The 14,432-nt window shown below is 44.6% G+C and overlaps 1 protein-coding gene across 2 annotated transcripts in view; it reads right to left on the bottom strand.

Annotated features, from left to right (window-relative positions):
- The window catches only part of ZZEF1 (zinc finger ZZ-type and EF-hand domain containing 1), an 89,955-nt gene that overhangs the window by 66,567 nt on the left and 8,956 nt on the right, over positions 1-14,432 (bottom strand). For both annotated transcript variants that reach the window (XM_063146676.1, XM_063146675.1), the window contains 6 exons: positions 11,353-11,547; positions 9,067-9,238; positions 6,327-6,526; positions 4,719-4,929; positions 1,919-2,035; positions 146-324 (listed from right to left, as the gene is read on the bottom strand). In XM_063146676.1, the coding sequence (XP_063002746.1) occupies positions 146-324; positions 1,919-2,035; positions 4,719-4,929; positions 6,327-6,526; positions 9,067-9,238; positions 11,353-11,547 (1,074 nt within the window). The remainder of the gene's footprint in view (positions 1-145; positions 325-1,918; positions 2,036-4,718; positions 4,930-6,326; positions 6,527-9,066; positions 9,239-11,352; positions 11,548-14,432) is intronic.

Below are 14,432 nucleotides of genomic sequence, written 5' to 3'. Positions count from 1 at the left end.
TAAGATGTTTTTAGGATGTTTTTAACAATGTAAATTATGTTTTAATTCAGTTTTATGTATTTTATCTTTTATTGTTGTCCCCTGCCTCGATCAAAACGGAGAGGCAGGCAAGAAATTTATTATTATTATTCTTAAACCGATTTACCGTATTTGTAGAGCAAATTCTGCCTGACTGTGGCCATGGCAGCGATTAGAGAGGCCGCCTTGTAGGGCGTTTCCAGGTGGCCAGCGATGGTGCAAAGCGAACCCAGCACTTTGCCGATGCTCCCTCGGGCCAGGGAAAACGCCAGCAACGTAAGCTCTACCTCTGGAGTAGCGTAACAACTGGAAAAGGAACAGAAAGTCTATATTAGAAAAAGAAGAAGCTTGGATGATCGTTTCACAACTGTCACAGGTTTCAGTGGAAGACCACACGCGAAGAAACCCCAGATTCTGTTACGAAGGAACTGGAAGGAAAAGAAATCCAGATATACTCCTTTTCTCATGACTCAGAATTCTATAAACCAATTTGGTGCCTACGAAGCCCTCTCCTTCCCTGCCGCCGTAAAAGAAATTGTTTTAAGAAAAACCTTGGAAAATGTTAAAAGCAGCGCTCTTGCTCTCTCTTTCTCTCCTTTTTGAATATCTAGCATTGCTCTTTCTCTTGCCCGTCCCTTCTATTATTATTATTATTATTTATTTATATAGCACCAACAATGTACTTGGTGCTGTACAGAATATACAAATAAAACAGCAATACCCTGCCTAGAGGCTGACAGGGTATTGCCTAGAGGCAGGGTATTGGTGTTTTATTTGTCTATTAAATAAAATATACAAATAAAATATATTTGTATATGAAATAAAATATACAAATAATTGTATATTATTTGATGATGGGGGAGAGAAACTTGGCTCTTCCCCATCACCATCTCTTTAGCTCAGTTTTTATTAGCTGGGGCCCCGTGGCAGCTATTGTAAGAAGAGCCATATCCACCACGGGAGCTGTTTGGTGGCGGCACCCAGACGTGCCCGCAGGCCCAAAAAACTTGGGAGACACCTGTTCTATCACATCCCCCCTTAGTAAAAGGCGAAAGATTTATACTTCTGAAGAGAAACCAGAGTAAACCTGCCCTAAGAAAGGCCTTTACTGCCCTTCGTTTTCAGACAATGCCCTCTGCTTTCTTGGAGGGGAAGTATAAAAAAGTCCCCCATGCCCAGCGGATCTGTTTTTGTGGCTCGGGGGAGATCGAAGACCTAGCGCATTATCTTCTGCGTTGCCCTCTGTACAAAGAAATCAGGGAGCGTTTGCTAAAAGAACTATTGTTAGCAAGAGCGAGTTGGCACACTAGAGACATTATCTGCGATCTGCTGGCGGACCATAGTAAAGCAATCACAATTAAGGCAGCAAAGTTTGCGGCTGCAGCCCCAAAAAATCAGAAATAACTTTCTTAACAAAGTCTGCGTAGATTGCAAGGGGGACCATTTGATTTAATAGTTTTGTATAAACAATCATCAGAGATCCCACCTATCTGATAGTGCCAGATACTGACTGCCAGCATTTCAGGTTATAATGTAATCCCTGAAATTATCCTTGTGACTTTGGCATGTATGTCATCGTCGTGATCGCAAAGGGTGGGTGCTGCACATAAATGGAGCACCCCTAGAGCGACCCACTGACTGACTCCTTGGTTGAGAAAGGATTGTACCTCAAATATTTTGAATATTTTAAATAATGTGTGCTGCTGTATGTGAGCAACTCTGTATTTTGTAATGGTCTTTGTGCTACAAACAAATAAACTATTCATTCATTCATCCCCCCCCTTAGCCACTTTTCTTTTTTTTTGTAAACAGAGAGGGGTGTGGAGGGACAGACTTAAATCCTTGTAACACCTTTTCCTCCTCCTCCTCCTCCTGCACCCTGGCTCCATTATGATCATACCTGGTAATTCCCAGGAGAAAACTGTCCACTTCTTCCAGAACATTTGGAGATAAGAAACTTGAGAAGTCTGTGGAACCTGGCGACAGAGAGAGCGGCGGCATATGCTGCAGGGCCTTCCTAGACGACAAGGAAGAGGAAAGAGAGCATCTTGTCAGGAAACTCAAGCTGACTGCAACGAGGCGGAACGGCCGGGTTTTCCCAACTGCACAAATGCCCTGTCAGACACTTGTTTGTTTATTTCGGTCATAGACCAGCGCAGCAGAAAACATCGTCAATGCTATTTACTGTTTTACTCTGTACAGCACCATGTACATTGATGGTGCTATATAAATAAATAATAATAATAATAATATTTAAAAACCCGACGTACAATAAAATACATACATACATATTTGGATGCTTGGATCATGGTTTAATTTGTTTTTAACTGTATATATTTATTGTTTTATACTGTATGCTTTTATCTGTACGCCGCCCTGAGATCTGAGTGATATAGGCCGGGATATAAATATTTTAAATAAATAAATAAAATACAAAAAAACACGGCAGTCTCAGACTAAGTCTAAGGTGCAATACAATTCTTCAACATCAATTTCCGTCGGCTTATGGCAGCCGCACAAAAACTGGCCACTCTTAGAGTAACCTGAGGATTCTGATCCGATAGAACAGCCTTCCTCAACCTGGGGCGCTCCAGATGTGTTGGACTACAACTCCCAGAATGCCCCAGCCAGCTCTGGCTGGGGCATTCTGGGAGGTGCAGTCCAACACATCTGGAGTGCCCCAGGTTGAGAAAGGCTGCGATAGAAGATGTTTTATGTAATATTCATCTGATCTACCGGGAGTTCGCTGCAAGATAGAGGTTATAAATGTTTGGCGCAAATCTTGGTAAAAGGAACAATACAGCAGAACATGGCCTACTGTTTCCCCTTCACCCATCTCACAAGGACATACCCATTCTTGGTAGGGTATATTTCCAAACCTTCCATCCAAAAGGGCTGAAGGCAGAGCGTTAAACCTGGCCAGAGTGAACGCTTTCCTGAATTTAGGAATATTCAAGTCCACCAGATATTTTGCATAAGCAAATATCCTCCCATTATCTCTAAATTCAGGATACCTTGAAGCCAAACTCAAATGATTTTGCAATTCCACATCCCAAATATCGCTTCTCGGCCTTTTGGCTAAGGTCAAGTGTAGAACAAACACTCCACCCGTCCCGCCCAAGCTGAACACATTTCTCTTCCACGACTGGACAGAGGGTCACCAACACTAGTAGCACCTTAAACCTAAAGACATATCGACAGGGCCGTATGGATACCCAGGAAGGACGACAGGCCAAGAGAAGCACACCACTGATGGTCACCTTCAGCCCCCAATTGAAACCACAGCAACGGATCATCAGTGAACTCCAACCCAGCAGAGACACTTCTCTCTCACAAGCCTTGGGAGGCAGAGCGGTCCTGGCCTCCAGACAACTGAAGCAGATGCTAACCAGCAACAGTACACAGGACAGAGACACAGACAGAGAGACCAGTCCATGCAATAGACCCAAGGGCCAACTCTGCCCCCACATCTATTCAGGCACCCCTGTCACAGGACCCAACAACATCAGTCACACCATCACCTGCACCCTTATAGAATTTGTGTTACACGCCATCCCTGACTTTGTCTATAGCGGAGTTCTTAGCAAACACACTACACATAACACGTGTCTTATTTTTTCACCCCTTTTTTCAACTGCACATTATCAGATTTCCAACTGCACATTTTTCCCCCCCAACTGCACATTTTGTGTCCAACTGCACTATAAAAAAAACCCTGCAGAACGGCCTTGGTTGAGAACAGACGAGGTTTCCCACAACACAGCAGCAGCAGAAGTACATAATGGCGGACATTTGCCAAGGTAGGGCTTGCCTGCACCCCGGAATAATTGTGTTATATTCTTTTCCGGATGGTTGCTTGTTGTTAGCCACACTGGGTTTAAGAAAACAAGGCCAGAAGCCTTGATATGCCTGCTCTGTATGTGGTTTGGTTCTTGCAAGTGAACTGCGTGACGAGATTGGAATAATGGACGTGCCTGGATGTACTGTAAGGCTGAAACGGTTATATCAGCAAGGAAATGCTTAACTGGAATTTCTAGCTGTCAAGACCACTTGATATAGTAGAAGACAAGCCAGTGTGGTGTGGCAGCTAAAGTGTCAGACTGGGAGCCGGGAGACCCGGGTTCCCTTGCTCGGCTCCGTCCATTTTCTTCTGCTGCCCCTTACGCCTGGAACGCTCTTCCAGAACATTTGAGAACTACAAGTTCAATCGCAGCTTTTAAAGCTCAACTAAAAACTTTTCTTTTTCCTAAAGCTTTTAAAACTTGATTTTGTTCTGACTTTATACTGTGAGTTTTACCCTACCCTGTGCCTGTTTGCATTCTCTCCCTCCTTATTGTTTCATTATGATTTTATTAGATTGTAAGCCTATGCGGCAGAGTCTTGCTATTTACTGTTTTACTCTGTACAGCACCATGTACATTGATGGTGCTTTATAAATAAATAAATAATAATAATAATAATAATAATAGTCCCCACTCGGACACGGAAACCCACTGGGTGACTTGGGGCCAGTCACAGACTCTCAGCCCAACCCACCTCACAGGGTTGTTGTTGTGAGGATAACATGGAGAGGAGGAGGGTTATGTACGCCGCCTTGGTTCCTTGGAGGAAAAAAGGTGGGATATAAACACAATAATAAATAAATATTAAATTATAAAGGCTTAGAGAAGAGCCACAGGGCAGGAGATTGCTGCACTCACTGAGTGTTTTGCAGGATGGCGTGAACAATCGCAGGGTTGGTCTCCATGGAGGCTGTGACCAAGGAGGTCAAAAGCGACCAGTACCAGATCGCGGAGGCATCGCAGACGGAGACGCCGCCCTTCTTCACCCTCTGGTACCCGACAGCCCTGAGACCGTGGATTCTGGTGTCGCACCCGTCGCTAAGGCAGCGTTTGATGTTTATCTGCACATCTGTCAAGAGGACCAAACAAGGGTCATTTCTTCCTGCCCGTGGGCCGAAATGGAAGCTCTACCGCTCTATCGCGCAAAAAGAAGCTCTTGATAACCGATCACATTTAAGAACAGCTAACGGGGCGCACCGCTGCCGGATGTGCCGTGAATATCTGCAGCTCCGCGTGTGACACCACAACTAGCAGTGAATTGTGCGGAGAGAAGGGACACCTCAATTCATCTCGCCTCAAGTTACAATCAGGGTCAAACTGGTCATCTTGACGGCAGAGGGCAGAAGATCAACTTCACTTGCAATCCAAGGCTTGGCTCAGTTTCTTTGGCTATCTAGACACATTTGATTTATAGGTACCTTTGGGGTCAAACCCGCTTTCTGGCAGAGAATTCTGGAAAGTGGGAAAGGGGTCCTTTTTCCTTTCTTGCATCCTGAAACATCCCTGTATAATGCAGAGGTGGGGGGTTGGTGTATCCTAGCACCCTTGGATACTTACTGAAAACCATAAGAGGCCTGAGCACAGGTATTCCTTCTCTGCCCTCTCCCTTTCCTTTGCCACCCACCCACCCAAACTGACACCTCAACATTTTGTACATCCTGGGAGCTCACAGGTCCTTGTCAGGTCATTCTGGGGTCATTTTTTTTTCTTTTCCTTTGAACTTTACAAACATTTACACTTCTGTACACGTAGCGAGTCCACCGAGCATGTAGGAGCCAGCCAACCGATTTCTATTTCCCACTGACAAGGCGCTCAACCCCTCCAAGTTTGCGATTTGCACGTATAATAATTCTAGCAACGGACCAAGTCCCCGAGTAGAGAGGACTTGCGAGAAACACAGCTCTGGAACGCTGTTATTTCTGTACAGAGAATACGCCCCAAGAGGTTAGGACACAAAAGTGATTTTCATAAAAAGTATCCGCAGCACATTCCGAGTACTTCCTGCAAAAACCCAACAAGAATTGAGAAAAACGAGACACCCCCCTTTTCTTTTCTTCTCCAGGGGGTAGCTTCTTTCCTTTCCTGTTTGGTTTTTGCTGGAGGGATGGGCAAGAGCAGCGGCTTCTTCCCTTTGGGATCTCCAAGGAGCTGCCTGGACCTTTTTCAAAAGCCCTAAAGCAAGCAGCAACACCCTGACTTCCCTGAGATCTCTGCACATGCCAAGGGACTCATGGAAGGGAGGAGAAATAACGGACACAAGTAATGGCTTCTACTAGCAAGCGAAGCTGGCATTTGCTGACCACTGCCCAATACATTTAATGCCAGGCACCCTAAAGACGCTGTTTTTGAGGTCTTCTCCCTGTACCTTACAAGCCATTCAGTCAAGATAGATTTATTTTTTCTTTAAAAAAAGGGTGAGGGGGGGGGGGAGAAGAAGGAACACCAATTGTATTGTTATTGACTCACACATCTGACTAATGTTAGCGTTTTCCAACAATGTCACGTATCCAGTAACATTGCTGGGAATGTGAACATCGCGGACCTCCTGGAGATTGCTGGCAGTCCTTCCAACCGCTACGGTAACTTGCTGCGGCATGTAGCTCTGGTCGTTGGCCGCGACGGCGATCGAGAGGTGCCTCAGGATCACGTCCGGTTTCATCTTTAAGCTGCGAGGCAAAGAGGAAAGGGGGCGTTGCGGGCCGCTTGGTGTGGGGCTGGTGTTCTTCTCCGGAAGCAGAATGCTTCTACGGGGAGGTGAGAAGAGGCTCGCTGGATCCGAGCACAGGCCTCGCTAGTCCAGCGATGCCTTCCCACAGCGGCCAGACAGGTGCCCAGATGGGAGTGCCACAGCACCCTCCAACTCGTATTAAGAACCACACAGTGCCTAGTGCTGGAGGTAACATAGAATCGTAGAATAGCAGAGTTGGAAGGGGCCTACAAGGCCATCGAGTCCAACCCTCTGCTCAATGCAGGAATCCATCCTAAAGCATCCCTGACAGAGGGTTGTCCAGTGGCCTCTTGAAGGCCTCTAGTGCGGGAGAGCCCACCACCTCCCTAGGTAACTGATTCCACTGTTGTACTGCTCTAACAATCAGGAGGTTTTTCCTGATGTCCAGCCGGAATCTGGCTTCCGTTATTCCGTGTCCTGCACTCTGGGAGGATCGAGAAGAGATCCTGGCCCTCCTCTGTGTGACAACCTTTCAAGTATTTGAAGAGTGCTCTCATGTCTCCCCTCAATCTTCTCTTCTCCAGGCTAAACCTGCCCAGTTCTTTCAGTCTCTCTTCATAGGGCTTTGTTTCCTGGTTGCCCTCCTCTGAACACGCTCCATGGCTTCACATAAAGCCATTGTGACTAGCAGCCTTACCCCTCCATGAATTTAAAGCCATCCCAGACTGGGAACGGCCTTCCGGGCAAAGTATAAAGTGTGGGTCATTACCTTTAAAGCCCTACGTGGTTTGGGTCCAGGCTACCTGCGGGGTCGCCTTTCCCTGCACACTCAGGTCCTCTGGGAAGAATCTACTTCAGTCAGCCACAACTAGGCTGGCAACTGTTACCCAGAGGACCTTTTCTTCTGCTGCCCTCAGACTATGGAATGGCCTGCCGGAGGAGATTCATCAGCTTAATGCTCTCTCTGAGCTTAAGACAGTCTCTTCCAGCAGGCCTACCCAGACGAATTTTAAACCTAAGAATTTTAAGATGCTGTGATTGTTATTTTAATATTGTATAGCTTTTATATGCTCTTTTAACTAATTTTACGTATTATATTGTGTTTGGTGTTGTTCCCCACCTCGATCCAGAGGGAGAGGCAGGTAATAAATAAATAAATAAATAAATAAATAAATAAATAAATAATAATATCCAATTTGGTGGCCATCAGAAGTCCACAGGCCTGCACCATGTGACTACTTTCCTTGCTTTTATCTACCCTCAGTCTCCCACCATTCAGCTTCAATGGATGACCCTGGGTTATCGCATTAAAGATAGGGGGAAACTAGTTCAGCATTGTTCTCCATGGAAGAACAATTATTCCAGTGTTTTAAAACAGTTATTTTTCTTCATGGCCCCCTGTGGAATTCTCTGTCACAAAATGTAGCGATGGCCAGTGATTTGGATGGCTTAAAAAGTGGGTTGGATAAATTCCTGGAGGAGAAGGCCATCAATGGCTACTAGTCCTGATGGCTATTTGCTACCACAAGTAGCAGAGGCAATACGGCTATGCATACCAGCTGCTGGGGAACATGGGCAGAGGGGTGCTGTTGCATTCATGTCGTGATTGTGGGTTTTCCGTAGACAGCTGGTGGGCCACTGTGTGAATAGAACACTGGACTAGACGGACCCTGGGTCTGATCAGGCATGGCTCCTCCTATATCCCTATAAATTGTTGAACTGAGGGTTACCGGGATGTCTGAACCCAGCACGTTTTTTGCAGGGTGGCATATTTTTTCTCTCGAACAAGCCACCCTGAGAACCCTTTTTTGTTGTGTTGGATTGTAAACTTTGCGTTTTTCATGGTTAACTAGCATGGTTTCCTAACATAGATGGGTTCAGACAACACGATAACCCATAGTTCAACAACCCACACTTAGCCACCGAGTAAGGCTTTTTTTTCTTTAGAGCTATGTTTTGTTTTGTCTTGGATGCAGATATAACCCAACAAATAAAATTTCTTTAATCGAGAGACACCACTACTAAAGGTAAACATTACATCCTATCTAAGATCAACTTACCGGCATCAGATCAATGCTTTTGGCTCTACTCACACATAGCCAAACAGATCAGGGCTACAAAAGGTTGGACTTTACGTGCATCAACCATTTCCCAACATTATGACCCTGTTCAGACGACCTGCAAAGCCATGGTGGTTAAGCATTTTGGGGTAAACATTATGGCTTAGCATATTGTGTGAACCATTCTTAACCATGGTGGCTACATAACCACAGTTAAAACATGCTCACTAACCGTTTGCTGCAGAAGGGTTAGCGGCCTAACCGTGGCTTAGTGTGTTGTCTGAACAGGACCTATATCTGGCATATGGATACCCAGCAAACCGTGAGGTTAGACAACATAATCCTGGGCTTAACATCAAAAATATGTTCCACTTGGGAGTTTTGTGTTAACTCCATCAAAGACTGGCAAACAGAGAATCATTTTAACCCTGGATATCGTAGGCAGCTCATTCATCACGGAAGGGAGCCTCTCGCTTACCGTATCCAGTGTGACCGAGCACTCCCATCAGATTGCCAGAAGGAGGACGTCTCTCCGTTCGTCATTTTGTCAATGTCAGCCGAATTGGAGGAGGTTTCTATGTGAGTGTAACACTTCGTAACCGATTTGAGTTTGTCTAATTCCTGGTTTCCGTTTAAGTCACTAGGGCACTCTGTAAAAGGACCAGAAGGGAGACAAAGACAGGATAATTAGAAGAACTGCCACCAATATATTGACTTCTGCCTTTCCCTCTGTCCCCCGCCAAGTGGTTGTTTTCATGCCCTGGGGAGTCCACGAGCCATTTTGGGCAGAGACCCTTTTTAATTTCTTTGCATACATTTATCTTTCAGGCAAAGAGTTAACAGTAACATTTTCCCTGCTGTTTAAGCAAATGATTGTTTTCATTGCAGCTACTACGGATTGTATATTTTGGGTTGCTAGTCAATTCTATTCGGATTGTGTTGTCAGTTGGTTTATCTTTAGTAGATTACTTAATAGTAGTTAAATTTCTAGTCCACAGACCATAAAAAAACATTCAGGCAACCAAAAAATGAGCCAAAATTAAACCAAATGCATTCTATTAATGGAACATTACGTTATCTTTGTAAAACGCTCAGAGAGCTTCGGCTATGGGGCGGTATATAGATGTAAACAAATAGAATAAACAAATAATAATAATAATCTTTAACAAGATCAGAATCAAAACAGCTCAATCTCGCTGAGTATCTGTGACCTCGTTCTAATAGCTGCAGCAAGGAATTTGGCTGTGGTTTCACAGTGATCATGATATTAGTATCTGTCACATTAGTATAGAAATAATAAAAAAAAAAATCATCAGACCTTCCTGGACATAAACAAAGTTCAGAAGACACCTTAAACCATGGCTTTAACCATGGTGGATAAAGCAAAAGGCCTTATTTACCGTGGTTAAAGCCATGGTTTAAGATGTCCTCTGAATGGGCCCAGTCTGGGTTCTCATAATCCTATAGAAATTGCAAGACAGATAGGAGATACTGTTTCTATGGACAGACTCTAAAGGCCCAGGGAACACTTTTAAATTGGCTTTCTATGACAGCTAATGGCAAAGAATTCAGCGTGGCCATGGAAAACGCTCTTCCATATTTGGGAATATTTAATGTTGTCAAGTACCTTGCAGGCTGCAAATCAGCCTTAGATTGTAAGCCAAGGTACACTGGCGAGTAAACCTCTTCCGTCAAAACAACAGTTCTGGAAGTTTATCTCCAACAGTCTGTGCTCGATACAAATATTTGCTTCCTCCAACCCATCTGGAAGCGACTGATGTAACAAATGTTTGGGGGTGCTCCTGGATCCGTCGCTCCAAATGACAGCCCAGATGGATGCGACGGCCAGGAGTGCCTACTATCAGCTTCGGCTGATACGCCAGCTGCGCCCCTTCCTAGAGTCGGAAGACCTAAAGACGGTCGTGCACGCGCTGGTAACCTCAAGGTTTGACTTCTGCAATGCGCTCTACGTAGGGCTACCTTTGTACCTAGTTCGGAAACTTCAACTAGTTCAAAATATGGCAGCCAGGTTGGTCACCGGTACATCTAGGGGTGACCACATTACTCCAACATTAAAATCACTCCACTGGCTGCCAATTAGTTTCCGGGCAAAGTACAAAGTGTTGCTCATTACCTTTAAAGCCCTAAATGGTTTGGGTCCAGGTTACCTGCGGGATTGCCTTCTCCCATATAGTCCGCCCCGCACACTCAGGTCCTCTGGGGTGAACTTAATTCAGTCAGCTAAAACTAGTCTGACATCAGTTTCCCAGAGGACCTTTTCTTCTGTCGCCCCCAGATTGTAGAATGGTCTGCCGGATGAGATTCGTAAAATTAACTCACTGTGTGATTTTAAGGCAGCTTTAAAGACTAGCCTTTTCCGGCAGGCCTATCCCGATCAATGTTAAATCAAGAATTTTTAAGATGTGTTGATTCCTGTTCTAATGTTGTTCCCCGCCTCGATCCAAAGGGAGAGGCGGGTAAGAAATAAATAATTATTATTATTGTTGTTATTATTATTATTATCAAGAAGCCAAATGAGCTGGCTTTATTATAGACCGATTTCAACCACGAAAGCATAATTATCAATGAAGATCAAGCATAAATAGCCAAGATCAGGGGAAGACGAATAAAAATGCAGCCAAAGGGCCCATGCGACAATTTCCAAAGAATAAATCCCAGCTGTTTCATTCTGATTTTGAAAGCTGCCTTGGAGGATTGCTAGCAGAAATAAGTCACTGAGCAGAAGACAAATAAATTCCAATACCCTTTTCTTTCAGGAGGAGTCGGTCTAAAGAATCCTTGAGTACAGAAGAACGCATAGTGCAAATATTGTTGAAATACTCCAAGACTGGATATGGGATGACGGCGCTGGAGATACGGTGTCGATGTAGGAATCTCAGCAGCATGGAAGCATGAAGGCTAAGGCGATCATTCGAGTCTGAAAATATGTCTATAAAACCTTGAGACAAAGAAGGAGAGTTGCTTAGGACGCTACAGTCAAACGTTACTAGGAAGGAAAAAGAATAACTGTGTGCTCCAATTAGCAATGCCGTATTTTAGACTCACCCTACAATCATAGAATAGCAGAGTTGGAAGGGGCCTCTAAGGCCATCAAGTCCAACCCCCTGCTCAATGCAGGAATCCACCCTACAGCATACTTGAGAGATGGTTGTCCAGCTGCCTCTTGAAGGCCTCTAGGGTGGGAGAGCCCACAACCTCCCTAGGTCACTGGTTCCATTGTCGGACTGCTCTAACAGTCAGGAAGTTTTTTCTGATGTCCAGCCAGAATCCTGCTGCCACTTGAGCCCATTATTCTGTGTCCTGCACTCTGGGAGGATCGAGAAGAGATCCTGGCCCTCCTCTGTGTGACAACCTTCCAAGTATTTGAAGAGTGCTTTCATGTCTCCCCTCAATCTTCTCTTCTCCAGGCTAAACATGCCCGGTTCTTTCAGTCTCTCTTCACAGGGCTTTGTTTCCAGACCCCTGATCATCCTGGTTGCCCTCCTCTGAACATGCTCCTGCTTGTCTGCGTCCTTCTTGAAGTGTGGTGCCCTATCTATTGCCTTCTAGATGTGTTGGACGGCAACTAACATAGGTCCCAGGCTACAAGGCCAAAGGCCAGCTGGAGGTCACCAAATGAGGGGGCTGCCATATTTCTTTCCCGCCCCTCTGACTCTTGATAGGCTGCGATGAAATCAGTTGATAAAACCCACCCCAAATGGAAAATGCCTAGGTGATTTCAAACTGCATTAGGAGAACCAGGGGCACGAAGACTTTTAGCAAAACCTGTGAAAGGGTTTAGATTTAAATGCAAGTGCAGCAAATCTATAGGTAACGTTTTGCTCTTTTGGATTCTCCTTACTGGATACAGTTCTTAAATCACCACACCTAAAGAAAGATATTATAGAGCTGGGGAAAGTGCAGAAAAGGGCAACTAAAATGATTAAGGGACTGGGGCATCTCCCCTACGAGGGAAGGTTACATCAACTGGGATTGTTTAGCTTGGAAAGAAGGAGGCTACGGGGAGACGTGATAGAGGTGGACGAAATTATGCAGAGTGTGGAGAATGTGGACAGGGAGACATTTTTCTCCCTCTCTCAAAATACTAGAACCCGACGGGGTCATCCCATGAAGATGATGGGTGGGAGATTCAGGACAAATTAAAGGAAGGACTTCTTCACACAGCGCAGAGTTAAACTATGGAATTCCTTACCACAAGATGTATTGATGGCCATCCATTTGGATGGCTCTAAAAGGGGGTTGGATAAATTCCTGGAGGAGAAGGCTATCCATGGCTACTAGCCCTGATGGTTATGTGCTACCTCCAGTATCCGAGGGAGTAAGCCTGTGAGCACCAGTTGCTGGGGAACATGGGTGGGAGGGTGCTGTTGCAGCATGTCCTGGTAAGTGCCCACATGCCTTAAAAGCTATTGTTTATGAGTTCATCCAAGCACCCCCCTCAAACATAGTAATCAGCAGTTCTGTTCCATTCACGTGCTGATTTCACAATTGAGTCCTAGTTTGCATAAACTGTGCTACCCTGTTTCCCCGAAAGTAAGACATCCCCCGAAAATAAGACCTACTTCCAGTTTTGCCTCTCGCTGTAGTATAAGGCATCCCCCCGAAAATAAGACCTTTTTTTTGTTGTTCAACAATAAACGTGTACCGTATTCTTCTTCATGGAAAAATAAGACATCCCCTGAAAATGAGACCTAGCGCATCTTTGGGAGCAAAAATTAATATATGACACTGTCTTATTTTCGGGGAAACAGGGTATAAGGACAATGCCTGAAACCAGCATAATAGTGATTGCTTTAATGTTTCTATGAGGAACTGCTTTCAAAACCCCATTAGGGATGGAACAGCAAGGTATAAATATTTTAGTTGAGGAAATTAAAACTTAAGCCTCTGATTTGTTTGCAAGTTTTGAAAGTCTTTCAAAACACTAAGATGAGATTGAGGCTTGCCGTGAGTAATATCACAGCTGAGCAGAGTTCCACCACCACCACAATTCCAGCCTCCGATTTCCCCTTCAGTTCCTGGTTTGCAGCAACCATAATTTACAATCATGTGCAAACCTACGGTTTTCCAAAACAAGGAAGTAAGAGGAGGGAATCCGAGCCTGAGGAGTGGAAACAAACAGGGAGGCACACCTGAAGTTAAAGTACAGGCCCGATGGTCAAACCACGGCCTAGCCTTTTTGTGAAGCAATCCATTATCAGAAACTGAACAGACGAACTTAACTGAAAAAGCCCTTGTAAAGCCCTGGTAGCAGAGTTTTCTGCGTTGTCTGATTTCACAAAAAGCCTCAATTTCTGGCAAACATGTCTTTCACATTTTAAAGTTCCTAGCCCTGAGTTTTGGAGTTCTGTTAGATAATAGCTTTTTGCCAGAAATTTATTTATTTATTTATTACATTTCTAAACCGCCCAATAGCCGGAGCTCTCTGGGCGGTTCACAAAATTTAAAGGGGACACAATTTTGTTCCGCTTCTGCTTAGAGGCTTGGTTAGTGCTTCAAAAATCTGAAAAATGTTAGTCAGCTTCTACTTCACATGAAACCATCTTAGGTTCTTTAAAAACTGTATGTCCCGGTAGGAACCTTCTATCATCTTTGGTGGACTTGTAAAAAAAGCCAAGACATTTTGGGTTCAGATACATTCTTTAATTCAAAAAATATTGAAGACAAATATAGAAATGAAACCGGAAGCATTCTTACTTGGACTAATTGACAAACAAAGAAAAGAGAAGGGGGAAATTTGTTTTTGTATACAGTGACAGCAGCAAGATTGCAACTGGAAAGATCCAGCAATACCGACAATGGAAGAATGGATGTTGAAGATGT

Source organism: Elgaria multicarinata, chromosome 22 (genome assembly GCF_023053635.1).
Source record: "Elgaria multicarinata webbii isolate HBS135686 ecotype San Diego chromosome 22, rElgMul1.1.pri, whole genome shotgun sequence".
Classification (NCBI taxonomy): domain Eukaryota; kingdom Metazoa; phylum Chordata; class Lepidosauria; order Squamata; family Anguidae; genus Elgaria; species Elgaria multicarinata.
This window is presented reverse-complemented; position numbering and strand designations above follow the sequence as displayed.